The following is a 19,393-nucleotide window of genomic DNA, read 5'->3' on the forward strand; positions in this document are numbered from 1 at the left end:
GAATTGAAGTAGTTACTTTTCAAACAGACAGTGTATCTGTGGACCTTCCTTCACTTTTAACTGATTGGCTCAGCACACGCTTGAAGCCTGCCTTCATGCATGCAGTGTGCTGTGACGTAACACAGTGAGCAATCAGAGGATTGCAAGCATGTTTCTAGACAGATTTGTTTACAATCTAAGAAACCCAAATAGTCACTTTCATAATAGAAGTCCTTAACTCCAATGCATTTTGTGTATGTTGCTGTGAGACCAAATAGAAAAAAATTTTAAAACCTTGCAAGAGCCTATCTTTGTACAATGATTGTAATAACACATGAATAAACACGCAATCTGATACTTCACATCTGGTGTTTCACCACTTCAAATACCTTATTCACATTCAAATAGATTTAATACTGTGGAAACTTTATACGGTAGTGATGTCTTTACAGAGGCAGCAGCTTGTATGGAACTTTCAAAATTAAAAGTAATACTAACAGTAATTTGCAACATTTTACTGTATTCTTCATAAAGCTAGTTCCCTTGCAGTCTCCTAACTCAGGAAAACTCAAGGAAAACACCAAATAATAGCAGTTAGCTACAGAACCACACAAGCCCGCAGAAGAGAATTTCTTTTGCTGATGTCCTAGTTCAAAGTTCAACTTGAAGATTCAATTTATACAAAGTGTTTTGGAAATTATAACTCTTATTATTCATCATGCAAAAATTCTATCATCTTAGCAGAAGATTGTATGAACACATCATTTTCCCTTTACTGTCATGATGACACATGCCAGGGGACTTTATGCATGACCTAAAAAGCATACGCAACAGTTTTGAAAGGCTGCTATGCACCTTCTCACGTTAATTAGATCTCATTCTTCTCTGTAAAACAACAGGCTACAAAATTTTCTTTTAAAACAATCATTAATATGCTCTTAGATAGTTTTAGTGCAAAGATGTATACCCCGCAAATTATGACTTATTACTCTTCATAACCGAAGAGCTGTTTATAGGTCTCAAAAGTTAGGATTAAACTTTTCTTGTCTTAAAGGCAAAAGCTACTTTTGCCACCTTGAGGCTAAGTTAGTAGTGTTGATAGTAACATGTACATAGGCATTATTACAGCTGCTTGCAACCTGTGTTTCTTTGGCATTGTCTCTGGAACTGCATTAAAACTACCTCTCACTATAGCTAAATTAAAAAAAAAAAGGAAAATGAAAACAACAACCAAACAAACAAAACCCACAAACGTGCACACTGGGACATATACATCCCCGTGGCAACTCCAGTGACTTCAGTGCTACACTAGAGATAAAAGTAGGGCTGCATTTCTCAACAGCTTTCATTCCTGTAATCTTTTCCAAAACACTCTCCCAGGAGCAAAAACAAGCACAAATATCCTGCCAATAAGTGAGTTCACAGGAATTGTTACAAGGAACTAAACTGTCAGCCGTAAAAGACCAACCATTGGAACAAAGTACAAATACAGGACAGCCAATGCCCTCTAATGGGCTGGAGTTTTTCTATGTGCAACAGGGACAGAGAAATTCATCAGAATTGATCTCTCAGAGCGAAGGCAGAGTATAGGGTGTCCCACTTCGAGCTAGTGAATATTTGTATTTTATTAATACTTCTTTTGAAACAGTACAGATGAAAAAAATCTTACCAGTACCTTGTAAGACAAATGAAAATGAGTCTAAGACTTGAGTCTTTCCTCCAGGGGCTACACACAACTGCTTCCACAAAGAGTGCAAGCATCAATTTATAGATATGCTCCTTATCCTCTTCAAGCTTTTGTATTTCTTCCCTCCTTGTTTCTTTTTATTTATTACTAGTCAGTACTTTACTAGGAGCAAAACCAAAACTGAAAGACTGTGACAAGCACAATCACATGCACAGAGGAGGGAGGGAAAAGGAGAGATGAATAGAGCTTTTCTGCTGAAACCTTATCACTGGTCCCTTGGCCTTACAGAGTACTCCCTTCTCTCATGAATTTCAGAACTAAGGTTCCTGGAATTTGCCCCTCTGAACCAAAACAAGCCTCTGTGCTTCTTGCCCAATAATTCCCTGTAAATTTAAAAACAATAGCTTCATTAAGTTTATATTTTGTTTGCTGAGGGTTTCTTCAAGGAGCCACAACCCTGTACTGGTGGCAGGGACAGCAGTAGCCTGAAATGCTCCTGTCCTACATACAGGTCACAACTTTGTCCTTACAGCCTGAGGATGCCCCAGGCCCCCGCAGCCCTTTTCTGTGGGAGTATGATAGCAAGTCTTTTGTTTTCACAGTCCTCTGGTGCCATAGGTTATTTTTTGGGGGAATGCAAGGGGAGAGGAAAACACCCTCCCCTTCCCTTCCTTCCTTCATCCAAGAGCACAGCTGTAGAGGAACAGCTGAAGCAACTTGGGCTGCCCAGAGAGGTCACACATGTTCCCCAGTACCACTGGGATGGCTCTGCCAGCATGAGCCCCACTTCTGCTACCCAGGTAGCACCACAGGCAAACGCTCCTAAGCCACCTGCCCCACACCCCCCAGATTTCAAACCCCCCAAGTCCTTCTCCAGCAATCCCCAAGGCAACTGACCAGGAGCCTGTGCATGGTCCTCTTAAAAACGCCACTTCCAAGGACAGTTTTAAACCACCCCAAAGAACAGTGAAGAAACTCTGGCTTCTGTTTACAAAGCTTATGTTGCAAAGCTCTCCTTAAATCAATGGCAGAGACTTAAAATATTTCTTCAAGCACAATCTCTCCTCTTTGTAAAGTCTCTCTCCAAAGATAAAAAACTACAATTGCTCAACATAATCCACACAGCATGATCATTGTATTTGCCTCTGTAAAGATCATATTTGTTTTACTGCCTATATCTAAAAGGTAATTTCAGTTAGAAAATGAAATTGTGCTCTCTCGACCTTTTGTCTTACATGGTTCATGAATTACTGACACATTACAATATCCCCCAACACTATGGAAGCTTAGAGATACTGGAATGTCTCTCTTTTAAGTGAAATAAACTTGGTATGCCACTAAAAGGCATTAAATTATTTTCATTATGCCACACAGAATCTGAAATACTTACACTGTTTTGATTTCAAAATCCTTAGAGAACAATTATGCTCTCAGGGCCATAAGACTCTATTAGAAAGTCCTCAGAAACCTAGCATGGTTTCAATAAATCCTCAAACACTACAAAGCAGTTACTCAGCTTGAAGAATGAAAACATGAGTTCACTCACTGCAAACTCAGGATATAAATTCTGCTCATACAAAACCCTACACTTCCTAATATCTTTTTTTCTTCCCTATCAGAGCAACGCTTTAAACCAAGTTTTCAGTATCAAACATGCACACCTCCTTTTTAAATTTGAAAATAAATAATATTTGAATTAGGATGAGAATAAATATATGAGATGTGCATATACACTTACACCAATACTAGCTCACAACATTAATCAGCAATTAGAAATGCATAAATATTTTTATACAGCTAAAATTTATCAAATGTTAACATTCAGGATTAGAGAGCCATCAAATCAGTGACTTTTTAAATTAATGGATAAATACGTTAATTTCTTTCACTTATATAACAGCACAAAGAATGCTTCAATATACTAAAAATTGGATTTGGGGATGATTCCTGTAGTTGTAGGATCCCCACTTAAAAAAATGCAGCCACCCTTATTTGGAATGATGAAGCTTTTCAAGCCTAAGTAAAAAAAAAAAATTAAGCATAAATCCACAAGAAGCTTGTTTGTATATACCCTTATGTCCTCCTAGAAAGAGCACAACCTTCTAATGAAGCAAACTATCTCGCCTTTCCAAAGGAAAACACCCCCCAACTGCAATCCGAACAGGCAGGGAGGGGTGAGCAGGAGAGGACAAGAGAAATTTTATTGCCCTGTGCAGGCAGAAAAGGGGAGGGGGGGGCGAAGAAAGAGGAAAAAGCCCAAACACCCGGGCAGGAAACTGGGGTCTGGCAGCTTTCTGCCACGGGCAGCTGAGATGTTTCATCCCAACTCGTCTCCAGACACGGCGTTTGGTGTGGCCGCAGAGTCCCATGGCAGCTGCGAGGGCCCCCTCGCCCCGCCCCGCCGGCAGCAGCAGTGTCCTCGTTGCCGTGACCTCGGGGCGGTGGGGGCCGGGGGGCACAGCTGGTGGCAGCTGCAGCACCATCTGCTCGGGGCTGTGCCCCGAGGCCCGCCACTCCCTGCTGCCTCTTCCCATCGCCCGGGCTCGGGATAGTCCGGCCAGGTAGGGGCAAGGCCGCCTGTCCATGTAAACGGGCCCCCTCCACACACCCGCCACAGCTTCCGCCCGTCCCTGGGGAGCGGGAAGGCGGGCTGAACCGCTGCCAAGGGGAGCCTGCGAAATGGGAAGGAAAAGGCGACGGAGCGAAAGAGCTGGGGCCAAAGGCTGCAGAGCCCCGGCCAGGGCGTGCAGATGTCAGCATCCCTCCCCCGAGCCTGTATTTATGTAATGCTGTCGGCACGTCATCTGATTTATAGCAGTGAGCACTGACAGAAGGGGAAAGGGGGGAAAGGAAAAGAAAGGCACAAAAGCATCCCTAACTCGTCTCTTTCCTTGAGAGGCTTCTGAATGTGACAAGAACTTTATCACTCTGCAATCTAATATTGCATGTTCTGCCATGCAGACTGTATTTCCCATTCACTTTCTTCACCATACATTGAAAAATGAGCTGCTTACTTTTTTCTTTCTTTTTTTCTTATGTACTGAAGTAGTGACACATTTAAAAACTTCTCTTAAACATTCCCATTCAGCCACAGCACAGCATTCACTAAAGGACAGAATTCTGCACCAATATTGCTTCCTAGTGCCAGTGTCAAAGAGACTGGTTCAAACAGTCCAAATCAATGCATCAGCCCAGCTGAGCTCACTCATCTTCACAGATTTCTTCAAGATTTAATGCAAAAGTACCAAAATCAGTGGTAGGGATTTTGTGTAAAAACAAGCTAGGCTTTTTATAGTTCTCATTGGAACAATTATTTCCAAAGGCTAAATGTGTACCACTTACCATACATTTTGCCTTCATCTGATAAGATGATTTTCCTCCTCCCACATGGTGGATAGATAGCTAGAGCCTCCTGAAAGCTCTGTTCAATGTCAGGGCTCCAGACACCTTCTGCATCATTGTCAATAGGTTTATCTGCAGAATCACTCATTCTTTCAATATCTTCGGCAGGACTCTCGCTGCCGCTCCAGCTGCTGGGCTCAATGGTGATGGTTGGGGTCTCCAAGCCTAAGCCTGGAGTCTCAAATGAAATAAACCTACAAAACAAACAAACAACGCCATAATGCATTAAAAACATGAAACTTCAGGAAAACATTTCTGTCTGCTTCTGATACTAAGTAAACAGCAGCTGAGCAGTAATGACAGCAGAAGCATGGGAAGCACCCAGGAAAAAAAATAACAAATTGTTCTACCTCAAATTGGCAGAGATGAAGAAGGGGAACTCTACCGCATTTACTGTGTGTGTTTACACAAAGGCATAAAGCGTCAGGTTATTTTTCACAGATAGTCAAAGTGGGTCTTAATATTGCAGATAACTGCAGCACATGATGTATTTCATCTGGCTGAAAACTGGCACCCTTAAAATAACAAGATCCTCAGGCAGGGGTAAATCAGCATACTTCCACTGGCAGGAAGGGAAGCACATCACTTTATGTCACAGAGACCACCAGAGCTTAAAACCCCTTAAACCTAAAAACAAAAGCAAAAACTATTGTTCACATTTGTCCGGATGTCAGTGGAGTAAATGGAATTACACTCGCAATGACACAGCTCAATGTGATTAACTGGAAAAGGCTGTGATTTTCAGACCTTTCCCAAACAAATAATACAATCAGAATCTGAGCTACATAGACCTCTTTACAGTGATAATATCAGAGAAAGAAATTATGAGAAAAGATATATACACTTTGACTGTTTTAAAAGGTATCTGTCACAGAACCATAGCAGAACAAAAATTACAAGCTTCAAGTTGCTGAATCAATTTAATAAGAAATAATTTAATATAGCTGCACCTGCTCACACCACCAGAACTGCAGATCTGTCAGTGTTCCTAATATATTTTTGAGAGAAATACAACTCTGCTATAAAGACTTGCTCCAGGCAAAAGAAGCTGCTATACCAGACCAAATTCACCTCTGGTGTAATTCTTCAGTAAATCAGAGAAATCACACCAGGAAGAGATCTGGCTCAACATGTCTAGGCATAATGCAATTTTGTTTTGAAAAACTAAGAAGTTTGGTGACTCTAACTGGTCTAGGTGGATGAATGTTCAAACATGCATGTGTGAGCTGCACACACTTAAAAATCCAGTTACCTGGCTAAATACTCAAAAAATCTTAAACTATCACATTTTTATCATGCTGGAGGAGATAAGAGCAGGCCCTTTTGGCATGCTTCCCCTCATGCACTCCTCCAACATCAGGATGATACACCTCTCTGTGGGGAGTCTCAGTGCATCATAATGTAACAGGTGAAGTGTCAGAATGGCATTCACCCCATGGATGAAGAAGGGGAGGCTGTGCAATGAAGACCATGACAGCTCTGATGAAATACCTTTGGGCTGGAGAAAACTCCCTGAAAGATGAAATACTTACAGCCCCCACCCAAACTAACCAATCAACCAATCACTAGAGATAACCAAAACCTGACAGTCCAGTCCCTCAGAGGCTAGTGTCTTGCAGGAAACAACCAGAACTGAAACTTGGGAAATGGAGAGTAGTCTCAGTCTTGCTAACCAACATTACTGGTCTGATGTCCAAAGTCAGACCAGTACCATGGGGTATTTCCACTTCTCCAAACTCTAACAGCAGCTTGGAGAGATCAGTACATGCAAAATGGGTGCCCAGGAACTTTTTATTATCCTGACTTTCTTGTGTGTTCCTACAAAGAGGCAGTTCTTAACTTTGCATTGATTTGAACATTTCAGCACAGCTTACGAAAATGTTAGCACCTACCCTCCGGTAATCGCAAGGCTCATCAGTGTCTCAAATGCCTTTTAATAACTGATAATGAGGGAGCAGATGGATTCACAGGGAACTACACACAAATGATAAACAAGTGGAAAGTCTAGTCAAATACACCACTTAGTCTGGGAAATACAAAAGGTACAACATTTTTTAAGTCTCAACACAAAAAGGGAGATGTAAACCTTTGTAAAATAGTGGGACACCATCCTTCATAATTCTCAGAAGGCTGAAGGATTGATTCATCTGAATCTTGTACACAAGATTTAGCCAAACTGTAAATAAAGCAAGACTAGGAAAGAACTGACAAAAACTCATGTCCACTTAAGGGGAGAAGCCAAGGGGGAATTCTAGGTAAATGAGAGGTGATTTAAGGTTGACTGAGATAATTAAAGGGGTTTCAATTTTACTGCTACAGTGCAGAGAAAATGGCTACTGAAGATTTTATTGGCCTCACATGGCTGAGACCACAGCTTAGCATTTCACCAGAAGACAGCACACAGTGGGACTGTTTGCTGGGTCAGTTCTTCAAAGGTGATTCAGGGAGGAAACCCTGCTCACCAGCCCTGGCACAACAGCATGCAGTGTACAGCATAGCCATGTGCATCTTTCGCTCAGCCCAACCACCCTCTGCTTACAAAATCTGCCACAGTCATAGCCTCAAGTCTTATTACTGTCCCATAAACCAGCCCTTGTTATTACATTATGCTGAAATAATAATTAAAATGCACACAAAGAAACCAGAGAGACTCTGAAGTAATTAATGTTACTTGATATTCATGTTAGATCTTGCATTGTATTTACTGGTGAATTTTCACTGGTGTGATATCTCCCTTCTCATTCCTTTTTACCTACTTGGATATCACCTTGAGACACTAGTAGCTACTATTCTGGCCCCTAAAATGTAAGGCAACCAAGTGTTTCTTACAGAACATCTGTACAAGAGGCGTGGGGAACACCTCCCCTACTAGAGGCTGCTTTTAGTGATTTCCATTTTGGTGAATGCTGACCCTGCAGATCAAGCTAGAGGACCAAGGAGTAAAAAACCTTGTACTGCAACCATTAAATGGTTCCCTCTTACTTCAAGAAAATAATGAGCTACTCAGTTTATCACTTCCAGCTCAGCTCTACATAGAAAAAGGTAAATCCACCTCTTCCTTAGCTTGAATTCTAAGGACCGAGCTGTGATGAAACATTTCAGATCTGTTATGCTGGGAGTTCATCATGATTATCAAAAATAATACAAGCTGTCAATAGATGAGTTTTGTTGCATGTTTCTAATGAGCTATAGATATTGTGGAAAATGTGGATTTACAGTCCAATTTAAGTTTATTAAAATATTTAAAAGAATTTTTTAAAAAGCAAGCTTCATTACATTAGCAAATTGTAAATCCTACAATACCAACTTGCAGTGGACAAAGAGTTAAACTTTTGGAGGCAATTAAGCCCACCTCCCCAAAAGCAGAGCTTTCACATATGACAGATCTTCAGTTTCCCTTTTAACACCAGCTTTTCTCACTTACATATTTCAAGACAACTTCTCCTGTGCATAAAACTTTTAGCTGCAAACTTCTTTCTTGCAGCTGGTTTCTACTCTTTCAAGCTATGTCAATTGTAAGTAAATCTGTTTTTCTCATGTAGTTAAGACACTTTTTCTAAACATGGCAGAGGTATGCTTCCCACCCCCCCCCTCCCCCAACACACTGTTACTTTTAGCAATGGAGAAACTATTAGGGACAATACTGGATTTTATCAATAGGTTTTGTAGCAAATCCATTCCATACAGCCTCATGAGGTACAAGACATGAGTTTTATTCCTTCAGAAAGCTATTTTAAAAACTCAGAGTAACAAGGATAGCTATTGTCAGAGCAGATCAAACCAATGAATTTAATGAAAACCAAATGATACTCGTCAAGGGAATGATTGCTTGCATAAAACATTCTCTCATGCCTTAATTTTTACAAGCAGTGCAAACCTGGACTTGCCCAGAAAGTTGCTGCTCACAGACCAACAACTGAGATCAATAGATCTTCACAGGAGTGTAGGACAAGCAGAGATTAAAGACCTTGATATGTTTCATGTCCTTCAATACTTGCACAACGAAGTAACATGGAAACATTGTCTTTCAGAAGTCAGAGCTGCATCTTATTTTACAACAGCTAGCAAAAGTTAAACCATTTTTGCTGTTTAATTAATTTACTTCCTTGAATTTCAGTGTACAGGTGCTGAAGGATGCCTTCACTGAGGTATCACATAACCACTGGAAGACAATTAATACTCTGCAGGTATTGGTGCAGGAACAAGAGAAAGACTTAAAACATGCCTGGATTCCAAGAGAAGCCTGAGAAGAAACAGTGTCGTGTCTCTAATCATCTAAATTGTGTCTGCTTGAAGGGGATCAAGGACAGGTATTTTTGAGATAATCTGCAATGGCACCTTCAAGAATTTTCAGGTAAGAAAGAAACAATATTGTTATATATGCTGATCTTTTGGCTACAAATGGGTGCAGGAGGCTACCAAATAATTCTTACAGCCAGCCCAATATTTGTAAAACAACGGGACCATGAATTCAACAAGCTTTTTATAAATGTCAAGACAATAATGAGCAGATGTGAGAAAAAACAATTAAATTTGTAGATGGCAAATTTTCTCTCAAGGCTTGAAAAGCTACAGGCCCATGGGATTTTCCTTTTGCTTTGTTCAGCCATGCAGATCCACAGCTGGAGCACTAAGACTTCAGGAAAGAACTGCTGGAGAGAATCCAGAGGAAGAAAGTTATCAGATCTAGAAAACATGACCTACCAAGAAAGGAATTAGGTTTGTTTAAATTTAGAGAAGACTGATGTGAGAAGATAACCACTTTCAAATAAGGAAAAGGTAATAGGAAAGCAGAGAAGCGGCTCTTGGGCTATTCTACCATGGGTAGGACAAGAAGCAAAGAACTTTAAGAAAACCATAGGATGGCCATTTAGAAGTCTGTTCTGACCTACCAACAGTCATACACTGGAAGTGATGAGTCTAGGGTAATGGAGAACCTCTCGGGGGAAAGAATGTGTTAAGAACAGGTGACACAAACATTTCTCAGGAATAATGCAGCTACGTTCAGCCCTAGCTGAGGTAGAAGAATGAACTAGATGATGCCATGAGACTCAGCAGACAAGACAGAATGCAAAAATTCCCAGAGGGAAGCCTGCAGTGGGAGCACATCTTTGACTAGGCATGGGGGAACCCAGATGCCCAAGAGGCTTCACAGATGTCCTAGTGACCAGATAGCTTTGTCAGCTGCAGGGCAGAATTCCAAAGGAAATGAGGAATCCTGCTGCCAGTGCCTGTGGAACTGCATGCTCCTTTGCTCTGCAAAGGTTTCCTTGCACAGCTGCTGGGCAGTCTGTTGCATGAACATTACAGACAATTGCCACCTATGAAGTAGCTCATCAACACAGGAAGGGTGAGGACGGAAAGCAAACCACCAGGCTGGGGAGAAAAGAGCTCTTTGCTGGTGTTCTTCATGGGTATTTGGGGAGATGAGGTTGCTTCATCCCCAGCCACCCTGCTCTCATTCCAGATTTTTGTTGAACTGAGGGACCCCTCTGTATCACATCTGGATTCTCAAGATCTTTCTGCACTGGTTAAATATGGAATTGATGGAAAGCTTGACTTTTACTAGGATCTTATATTTCTAGTTTGCCAGTAAAAGCATCTTTGTGGTGTTTATACATGTCAAGCAACATGCTCAAGCCTTAAAAAAAAAAAATCAATTACTTTTTTATTTAAAACAAATTCATACTCTGGATTTTGTAGCTGTGATGTGTAAGCACATGTGGATTTTTCTGACTCTTTGAGACATTCAAATGGCATTACTTTCAGGAAAACTAGCAGCCATTTTATATATAATTTAGTTTTATGAGGAAAGGATCTAACACAGTATGAGGAATCAAAATGTAAATCATTTACAGAGCATCCAGTGGCAAAATCATTAGCTTAAAACAACTCTTTATATTGTATTTTTTTACAAGGTCTATTTATCAATTATTTCCCTCTAAGAAGAAAGAGCACCAGGACAGAGAAGCAGCCCATTTCTAAGATAAAGTATTCCTTTAAAACTCAGCCAGACTAATTCAGCCATTCACTTTTGCCATTCAAATGAAATAAAAAGATTTCTTCCTCTGACTGCATGAACAGTTCAGGGAGAAATTCTGATGCTGTGCTTTTTTGGCAATCAAATAACTGCATGCCGTGATGCCTCCATGTATTTCCTATTACTCACATAACCTGAGTTCTCCTAGGATTGAAGTTGCCATTCCTTGCTTAGGATCCAACCTATTTACTAACCCCCAGCTACCTACTTCAGATTTGAGTCTGAGATCTGTGGTGGAGTAACATGATCGGTTCATCTACAGCTACAGAGCACGTGTGAAAAGCAGCACGATGTATTTCCTGAAGCCAGAGTGTCAGGCAGTGAGTGAATTCAGGCATTATTTTCTTCTCCTGAACTACTGCACTCAAGAGTATGCACAAAAGTAGCAGGAAAACAGTGCCATGCAGGTGTATAAAATACCAAAAATATGTAACTTGACTTCAGTAAAGTGATGGTTTCCTTCAAGTAGAACTCTGTACTCTGCTCATCTGCGATTTAGATGTATATTTTCCCAAACTGTAAGGAAATTTACTGAACAAAGAATTGTCTTAGATCTGCAGGAGTAGGGAACATATAGAACTAAACGTGAAATTAGGACTATATGAACTATTTCTAAGAAAGAAACAAAGCATTCTCCTTGAATTGCTCTTTTTTTTTTTTTGCTTGTAGAAACAGATTATTCAGCAAAGAACGGGCTAATGTTAATACATAAGAATTTTTCCCTTTGCAAACAGCATTCATCTCCCTGCACTCTTTATCCAACTGAAAAGAGTATTTTGTACCACTCTGAGGACCTAATGTATTTTTTCCCAAAAGCTACTTTTGCTGATATATAATTACTGTTGTAAGGATGCTGAGTCATTGACTCCAAACCAATTTTCTTTTCCATTAGTTTTAATTTCATACAATTAATAAAATGGTTTGTCTTCTCAGTGGGTAAACAACTGGATTCTGACTGTGACTATACCACACTCGAGGGCTCCATTGGGTTTGTGCCTGGCTCACCAGGATGCCTTCTGTAAGCAGCTACAGGTAGTGCCCAGCAATCCAGCACGCAAAGTGCTGTGTAAGGGGCTACACATGACTTGTGATCCATGGTCTGCACTGATTACCAAGTCATCAGGATAGGTGAATCTTTACATACACATTGTGAATCCCTATCTCATTATGGTCACAGCTGTTTGAGAAACAATTCCTTCCTCCTGATACTGAAGCAGTCACATTCATCCTAGGTGGAAGCACTCATTTATGCCCAGCTGCTTTCAATTATAAGAGTGTTCCCAGGATTTAACTCAGCTCAAATACTGCATTGTGCTGGGAACTGACAAAGATTATTCTAAATATGACTTGGCACTCAGTAGAGTGAAGAATAGCAAGCATCATCTGACTTGCTTTTCTTGATTACCAACATGAAGCAAAGGAAAGGATAAAATATTTACCAGCTCTCAGAAGGAGAAGCCATTCTTTCTGTAACTGCAGGAGGCGACTGTGCAACAACCCAGCTGCTGTGCTATGCAGCAGAAGCTGATCGTGCACCTACCATCACCCAACGGGGATGGCTTGCGAATGGTATTGGCAACATCTATTACCAGTGTAATGCTGTGGTGTGCTTACCCCAGCTGCATTCCAACTGTGACTCTTCCATGGCAAAAGCTGCTATATTGTGAAGTGGGGATTATTAATATTTCACCCATTTGCCAGTTAGTCAGGTTTTAGACCAATGGTCTGAGACTGAGCATACCTGGAGGAGTTCTGCTGTTAGGGTTTGGACTGGCTGGAGGACAATCTTTGCAACTCAAAATACCTATCCCCAAATTACCACACTGCAGCTCTGTAAGAAACACTCCCTAGCCCTGAGAGCTGTAAGTACAGGCCATAGTATAGACCCTCAGGACTGCAGCCACTGCTTCACTTGTGGCACGTTTAAGGAGCATGTGTTTGTCAGGTCACTATAATTCATGCTTCTGGCAACACATGTAAACAGAAAATAGAAACTAGCATATGCATCTATCAGGACAACAGGCACGTTTTATGTACAAGGCTAGAAAAGTGGATGCAAAAATAGATGCAATTCTTGCTACACACAACAATTCTTTATTCCTTGAATGCCTTAAGTTCAGTCACCCAGTGAAGGCTGAGGCAGGGATTCAGCCTGCAGAAGCTCTGTGCCTTTCCTGGTGACTCCACAAGTTATGAATTGCAGCATAAGGGCTCAAAGAAAACAGACACTGGCTCTCCCTTCAGCTCCAGTGGTGTTCATCTCTCTGTATGCCTCCAAACACATAACTTTTGCATCTAGACACAGACACAAACACCCTGAATACCTTCTGAGTTAGCCATTTTGCATTGTGCATTTAATGCTGGTTTTGCCATTGTTTCAGTCCCACCTACCTGGGACTATGTGAATGGTATAAATGTAGCCAATGGGGTTTGTGTGTGCAAACAGCCAGCCTCTTCTTCGTAGTCTCTAGTAACTGCCTTCCTACTGGGAATGACTAGTTACTTTGTACCCCAAAAGCAAAACTGGAACTATTAGTACCACATACCAAGTATTACAAATATTAGAATTAGGTAGGACCTTGATCTCTGGTGTGTTACTAGCTTCCTGCTGGGACCACATATGATTCATTGCCCATGCATGACAGACCTGGCAGCAAATCGTTCTGTCTAGCCCTGAAACCATTTATTCCCTTGATTCCTTAAGTCTCCCCAATTGTATTAGAGTTCCCTTGTCACACAGACATTTGCAAAACAAGATTCAATTCTTCATGTCCATAGCTCTCTTATTCTGTTCTTGGTATATGACTTACTAGTCTTCTGCTCTAATATTAGATAGACTTTTTTTTTAATAACTTGTTTTCAGGATGAAAGGGTTTTCTCCACAATGGCTACAAAAACACAAGTGTCACGCCAACAGCTCTAAGGGAGGTGGGAAAAGGGACAGAAAACCACCTGCTTGAACAACTTTATGTAAGATCAGTGAGGAAAGGGAAAACCAATGCTATTTGAAGGGTGGTCCAACATCTGACAGGCTCATACATAACATAAAACTTTCACCTATATAAAAAATATTTTATATAATCATTTAAATATTCTGTTAAAAAGGTACAAAAAAGTCATAGTAAAGTAAAAGGTTCATTCGTTTACTCAGGTGCATTTGTTTAAACAAGAAATAGTCACAAGATTAACTCTTTCCCTATTCCACACTGCAGAAGGACTCTTCCTTTATGAAACAGGAGAAAGGTGAATTTTGGACTAACTGCAACACCCAATTGGCCAAAAACACCCCTGGAATCCACTTGGCACCTTTTATCCCTCAAGTTCACTTGTTCTCTGCTTTGCAGATATTATTCAAACACTCCCGTGCCTAAGTGCAAACACACATATACACATGCTTTCTCAAATATTTGTTGAAAGAGCTAAATTTTAGCTAAAATTAATTTGACAAGCTAAGAAACTCTGACAAACACCATCTATAAGCTCCATCCCTCTAAAGCTGCTCCAGAAGGTTGTGAATGCCTCATGCTCACCTGAATGTGCTCATTTCATACCAGGCAAAACCAGGAGGAACAGTTTTATTCTGCTTTGGTGTTACTACTTGAACTACTGCCCCAGGCTCTGATTCTGCCAACACAGAGCTATTTTATACATTTGAATAATCATTCCAAATGTAATGAAGCTCCTCACATCTCCATTAGCAATTGTTTAGGCTGGAAAAAAGCCCTGCCTATCAGCCCTGAAGGAGCCTGGAAACAGAGAAGTGATAATACTGGGGGGCTCACTTTGGGAAAGACTGGTTTTCTGGTGATAGGACACAGAATCACAAGACAGCAAATAAGGAGGGGTGAAATCACAGCACCATGGCACTCAGCAGGTCTGGGACGCAAGCCCAGATTTCTGGCCTTGCTCTCACCAGCCCTAAACAGAAAGAGATTTCAGAAAACAGCACATGAGATCAGATAGGACTTGGGGTCCATGTCAACTAGTCACAACATGTCTAGTGTCTTGTCTTCATCACAAGCAAACACTGGAAACTCCACCTTGTGTTTTTGTGTACAAAGAAAAATTGGGGCAACAATTTTGTTTGCAAATGCACTAGCTGTCAAATAAAAACATTTTAACTCATTTTGTTTTCTAATTGCTAGCAGTAGCATTACAGGCAAACTATGAGCTGAATGAAATCTTAAGTCTGAGTTGTTTATCTGTGGTACAAAATAAGCCTCCTGTGTAAGGAAATGAGTGTTACCAATACAGCACTTCTACACTCAAGCTTCTATCTTCCATCTCACACTTGCCTCCAAAAGCTATACTTCCACAGGTGGTGAATGTATTGGCATAAGCTTTACTTTGTCATTCTGTCTTTTGTAGATAATGACAGATCTATAGCTTGCATTTTGTCCATAACTTTAAAAAAGTTAAAAAACCAACCAACCAAACAAAAAAACCCTGACATCTCAAGTAGGATTCTCCTGAGAAGTAAAGATGTTTTTATGCAACAAGACTTAGATCTCCTATAAGGCAGTAGAAAATGCTCTCCTGCTGGTATACAGAAACAATCCCAAACTGTGGCAATCTTTAATTGCTAAATATAAGTAGAATCTCCATTGGCTATGGCTATAGCTACAGCATTCTCAAAACTCAGTATAATAGTTACGTAGTTATTCTGCACTTCTCTTGTAGTTATCACTTGTTGAGGAAACAATTTCTGTCTTAAGATCTGACTTATGATTCCAGTCTAATTCAACTCCTTATTCACTGTAGTTTAATCCTGCTTCAGGAGGTGTCAATTTTCCACAAAAATAACTTTGCTGGCAACCATTAGAATTGTGAATTCACTGGATGCTGGCAGAGTTAAAAAAGAGATGGTGTGGAAAAAAGAGTATACATAAAAAAACCACACAAAAAGTACAAGCCTAGGAACTAATCCTTATAATTCTGCTGGACTTTAAAAATCTTGAATTTAACAGAAATATTGATTTCACAGCACACTATCATTTCTGCCACAGCATCCCTTCCTCTCCTCCGCTCACCGTTCACAATTTCACAGGCAATCATCACTTGCTTCTCATCCTACCTAAAACAGCTTGCCTGTCCAAGACCTCGTTTCTTATTTCCAGCTCTATCAGTAGGCCCAAGTGCCATCCACAAGCCACCCTGATAAAGGTGTGCATACCTTCTGGTGAGGCAGTGACCATAACACCAGGATCTCCCCAAGCTGGTTGGGTGTGTGAGAGCAAGTCCATGCCCAAGCTTAGCAGATCCCTGCCATTTTCCCTTACCTGAGTGAGGTCTTCTGCCTCACTGCAGCTAGAGCTGTTCTGTGGAAAGGCGGTGGACTCATCCAACCACACATGGAGGTCGCTGCAGATTTTCATTTCTATCTACTCACTCATGCCTGGAACTTAAGTCTGTCCCTACTACATGTGGAAGAGGGGCATGGGAAATAAGCACAAACAGAAAGTCTTGCAGGAAGAAGTCTGTCCAAGGCAATGAGAACAACCCACAGAGTATATTAGAGAAACAGAAAGGAAACACAAGGACATGTGTTGTCTTTTATTGCTCTTCACTTGGGAACATCCACCTTCTCCCTGTCAGTTGTCCTCCATTTGGTGGGAGGGACATAAAAGGGAAGAGTACCCTTGCAAGGCTGGTTTTCGTTCTCTCTGCATGGACAATCACCCCAACAGCTGGGTCATGTTTTCTCCATTTTCCAGAACAAAGCTGGCACTGAGCCCTCAGACATCTGTGTGCTGCAAGTCCAAGGCTGCTTCATCACTCACTTGTGAAGACCAAGTACGTGTCCAGGCTTCTGTGGCCAAAGCACACCCAGCTCTCCCACTCAGCACCTGCTCCTGCATGGAAAGGCAGCAAGCAGTCGAGGCGCTCACACAAGATGCATGGTGCACCTACACTGGAAGGCTGGTGCTGTCAGCAGGCTGATGTTAACTGCCTAGCGTGACTGTTTTCTCCATAAGACTCGAAGACCTGAAGCAGCTGTCAGCCACCAGTGTGTGTGCTGCTCCTGAACCGGTACGAACACCCAGCATCCCGTTCACTTCTGCGACCAACAGGGACAGAAATACCTTCCCAGAACAACACTGTTATTTAGACTGCAAGGTCTCTGAAGGAGATAAGATGGTGGTGTATCAAAAAAAAAAAAATTAATATAGTTTTACCCTAATTATACTTCAGGAGATTTTTTTTTTTTTTTAGTATGAAAATGGATTAAATTCTACAGATTCCCCAAGAGGAGAGTATGCTGTAAAATGCTAATAACATCTTGAGTGACAGAGGTGTCTCTGCCCACAGAGGTTGAGAATCTCTTGTTAAGACCAGCCGATAGTTGCACTGTCTGGTATAAATACAATGCTTCTAAGATAAGCATTATCTAGCATCTGAAGGTTAGACAGTATCAAAACCTCTCTATGAAGAGCACTCAATGATCATACAGGCACTTTTATGCAAAATGTTTGTCAAGCTCAGAAAGATACATACTCAATTATTTATACTTGCAAATTACACTAAATCAATTTGCTCTTCAAATTTACCTCTGTTTTTTATAATGTTGTCTATACACAAAATTTCCTTTAATTCAATAGATACTGTAGCATGGCTTCTCCAAAACATTTCAAAGTAGAGGTTAAGGGTAGTTTCACATGGATAGCTAAGACTACAAATGTTAAATTTAATTCACCACCACAAAACAACATTAAACTCTGCACTTTTTTCTTTTTAAATTCAAGCTTTCGGGCCTTCTAGGACCTTGAAGGATAGAGCCTTCTGGACAATTCTGGACCCTTCTGGACAAATGGCAAAATGGCACGTCTCTGGGAGATCTGACTATCAATCTTGAACTACCTAGTGGTGTTTCCAGTGAGTCTAACACTACATGAAAAGGTTTAGAGTGCCCTTGATTCTTCTCCTACTTAGCCACTAGTTTGCTATATGATTCTTTAAAGCTTTCCATGCTTTACCATTTGCCATACCCTCTTTGTCAAGAAGCTCAGTCAGGCTGTGATCCAGTACCTTCAAAACCAAGCAGGCTTTACTCTACTTACTGACAGTTAAATCCTTGGAAATCCTAGGCAAACGTATTTCATATGAATATTATTATTATTAAAGGAATATGAAGAAGAGAGTGTCCTGGGGGGGGGGGGGCAGGGAAATTACCCATAAAGAGAATATGCCAAGAAATGACCCAAGAAAAAGAAAGTATTTTGGCATCCTTCCTCAACCTAGTAGTTGGGTTTCCTCAGAAGACATTTAAAAAAATTTATTTGAAAGTATTTAAAAAAAAAAGCTGATGAGATTTACAATAGAAGCAAGCTTGACTCTTGGTAGAGAAACATTATGTCTTAGAGCCAGGGACATTTATTTTTCATATTTGAATTATTTTTTGAACTGCATTTCCTAACTCAGTGTCACTGCACCAGAGACAGATACGACAGCAGGTAGGCATATATGATTTTAGATCAACAAGAATGCTACTTGTACAAGTAATACGTTTGTAGTCAGAGCTCAAAAGTGGTTTTATTTCTGCTGTGCATGGACGATGTTTTATTACACACAGTTTTACTAATACACTTTTGTTTTTAGAACAGAATATAATTCAAATGTTCTGACACTGCAGCTGCAGTTTGATAGTTGGATTTGCTAACCATGTGGATTTACATTAACAAACTCTTCAATTTTCTTCCCCTCCCTAGCTCACCTTTCTGCCATTTTGATTTATTTCTGTTTCACAGCTGTGCCTACCAAAGGATCCTTACACTTTTCCACCTCTTTCTGCTACTGATCCAAACTAAACCACTTTTTTTTCCCCTTTCTTTCTTTTCACAGTATCACAGTATATCAGAGGCTGGAAAGGACCTCAAGAGATCATCGGGTCCAACCCCCCTGCTGGAAATGTGAAATTAAGGAGTTCTCACAGCAAGAATACAACAGCCAGAACTGCAGAGAACAATTTACCTGGAGTGGGGGAATAAAACCCAAAACCAAACCTGAAGGCTAAAGGTTCAAATTTAGAAAAGGCAAAAAACTTTCAGTTAGACTCCACCATCAGTAGTCATTACAGCACATCAGTAACTTCCCCACAGATTCTGTGGGCTTCATCCACCTCTGATATTTACAGCACTAAGCACTGTGTGTGGTAATTGCTTGAGTTACTTAAATATAGTCCCAAGCCCCAAACATTCCTCTCTTGAAATTGGTATTGCTACTGTTAAAACTGGCACCAGAAAACCCTAGTAGCACAAATATGATCCAAAATACAAACCAATCCAAAC

At 40.7% G+C, this 19,393-nt stretch overlaps 1 protein-coding gene across 1 annotated transcript in view; it reads right to left on the reverse strand.

Annotated features, from left to right (window-relative positions):
* The window catches only part of TEAD1 (TEA domain transcription factor 1), a 96,009-nt gene extending 90,853 nt beyond the window's left edge, over positions 1 to 5,156 (reverse strand). The window contains exon 1 of the mRNA XM_054390345.1: positions 5,009 to 5,156. Within this exon, the coding sequence (XP_054246320.1) occupies positions 5,009 to 5,156 (148 nt within the window). The remainder of the gene's footprint in view (positions 1 to 5,008) is intronic.
* Positions 5,157 to 19,393: the final 14,237 nt, after the last annotated feature.

This window comes from Indicator indicator, chromosome 21 (genome assembly GCF_027791375.1).
Source record: "Indicator indicator isolate 239-I01 chromosome 21, UM_Iind_1.1, whole genome shotgun sequence".
Classification (NCBI taxonomy): domain Eukaryota; kingdom Metazoa; phylum Chordata; class Aves; order Piciformes; family Indicatoridae; genus Indicator; species Indicator indicator.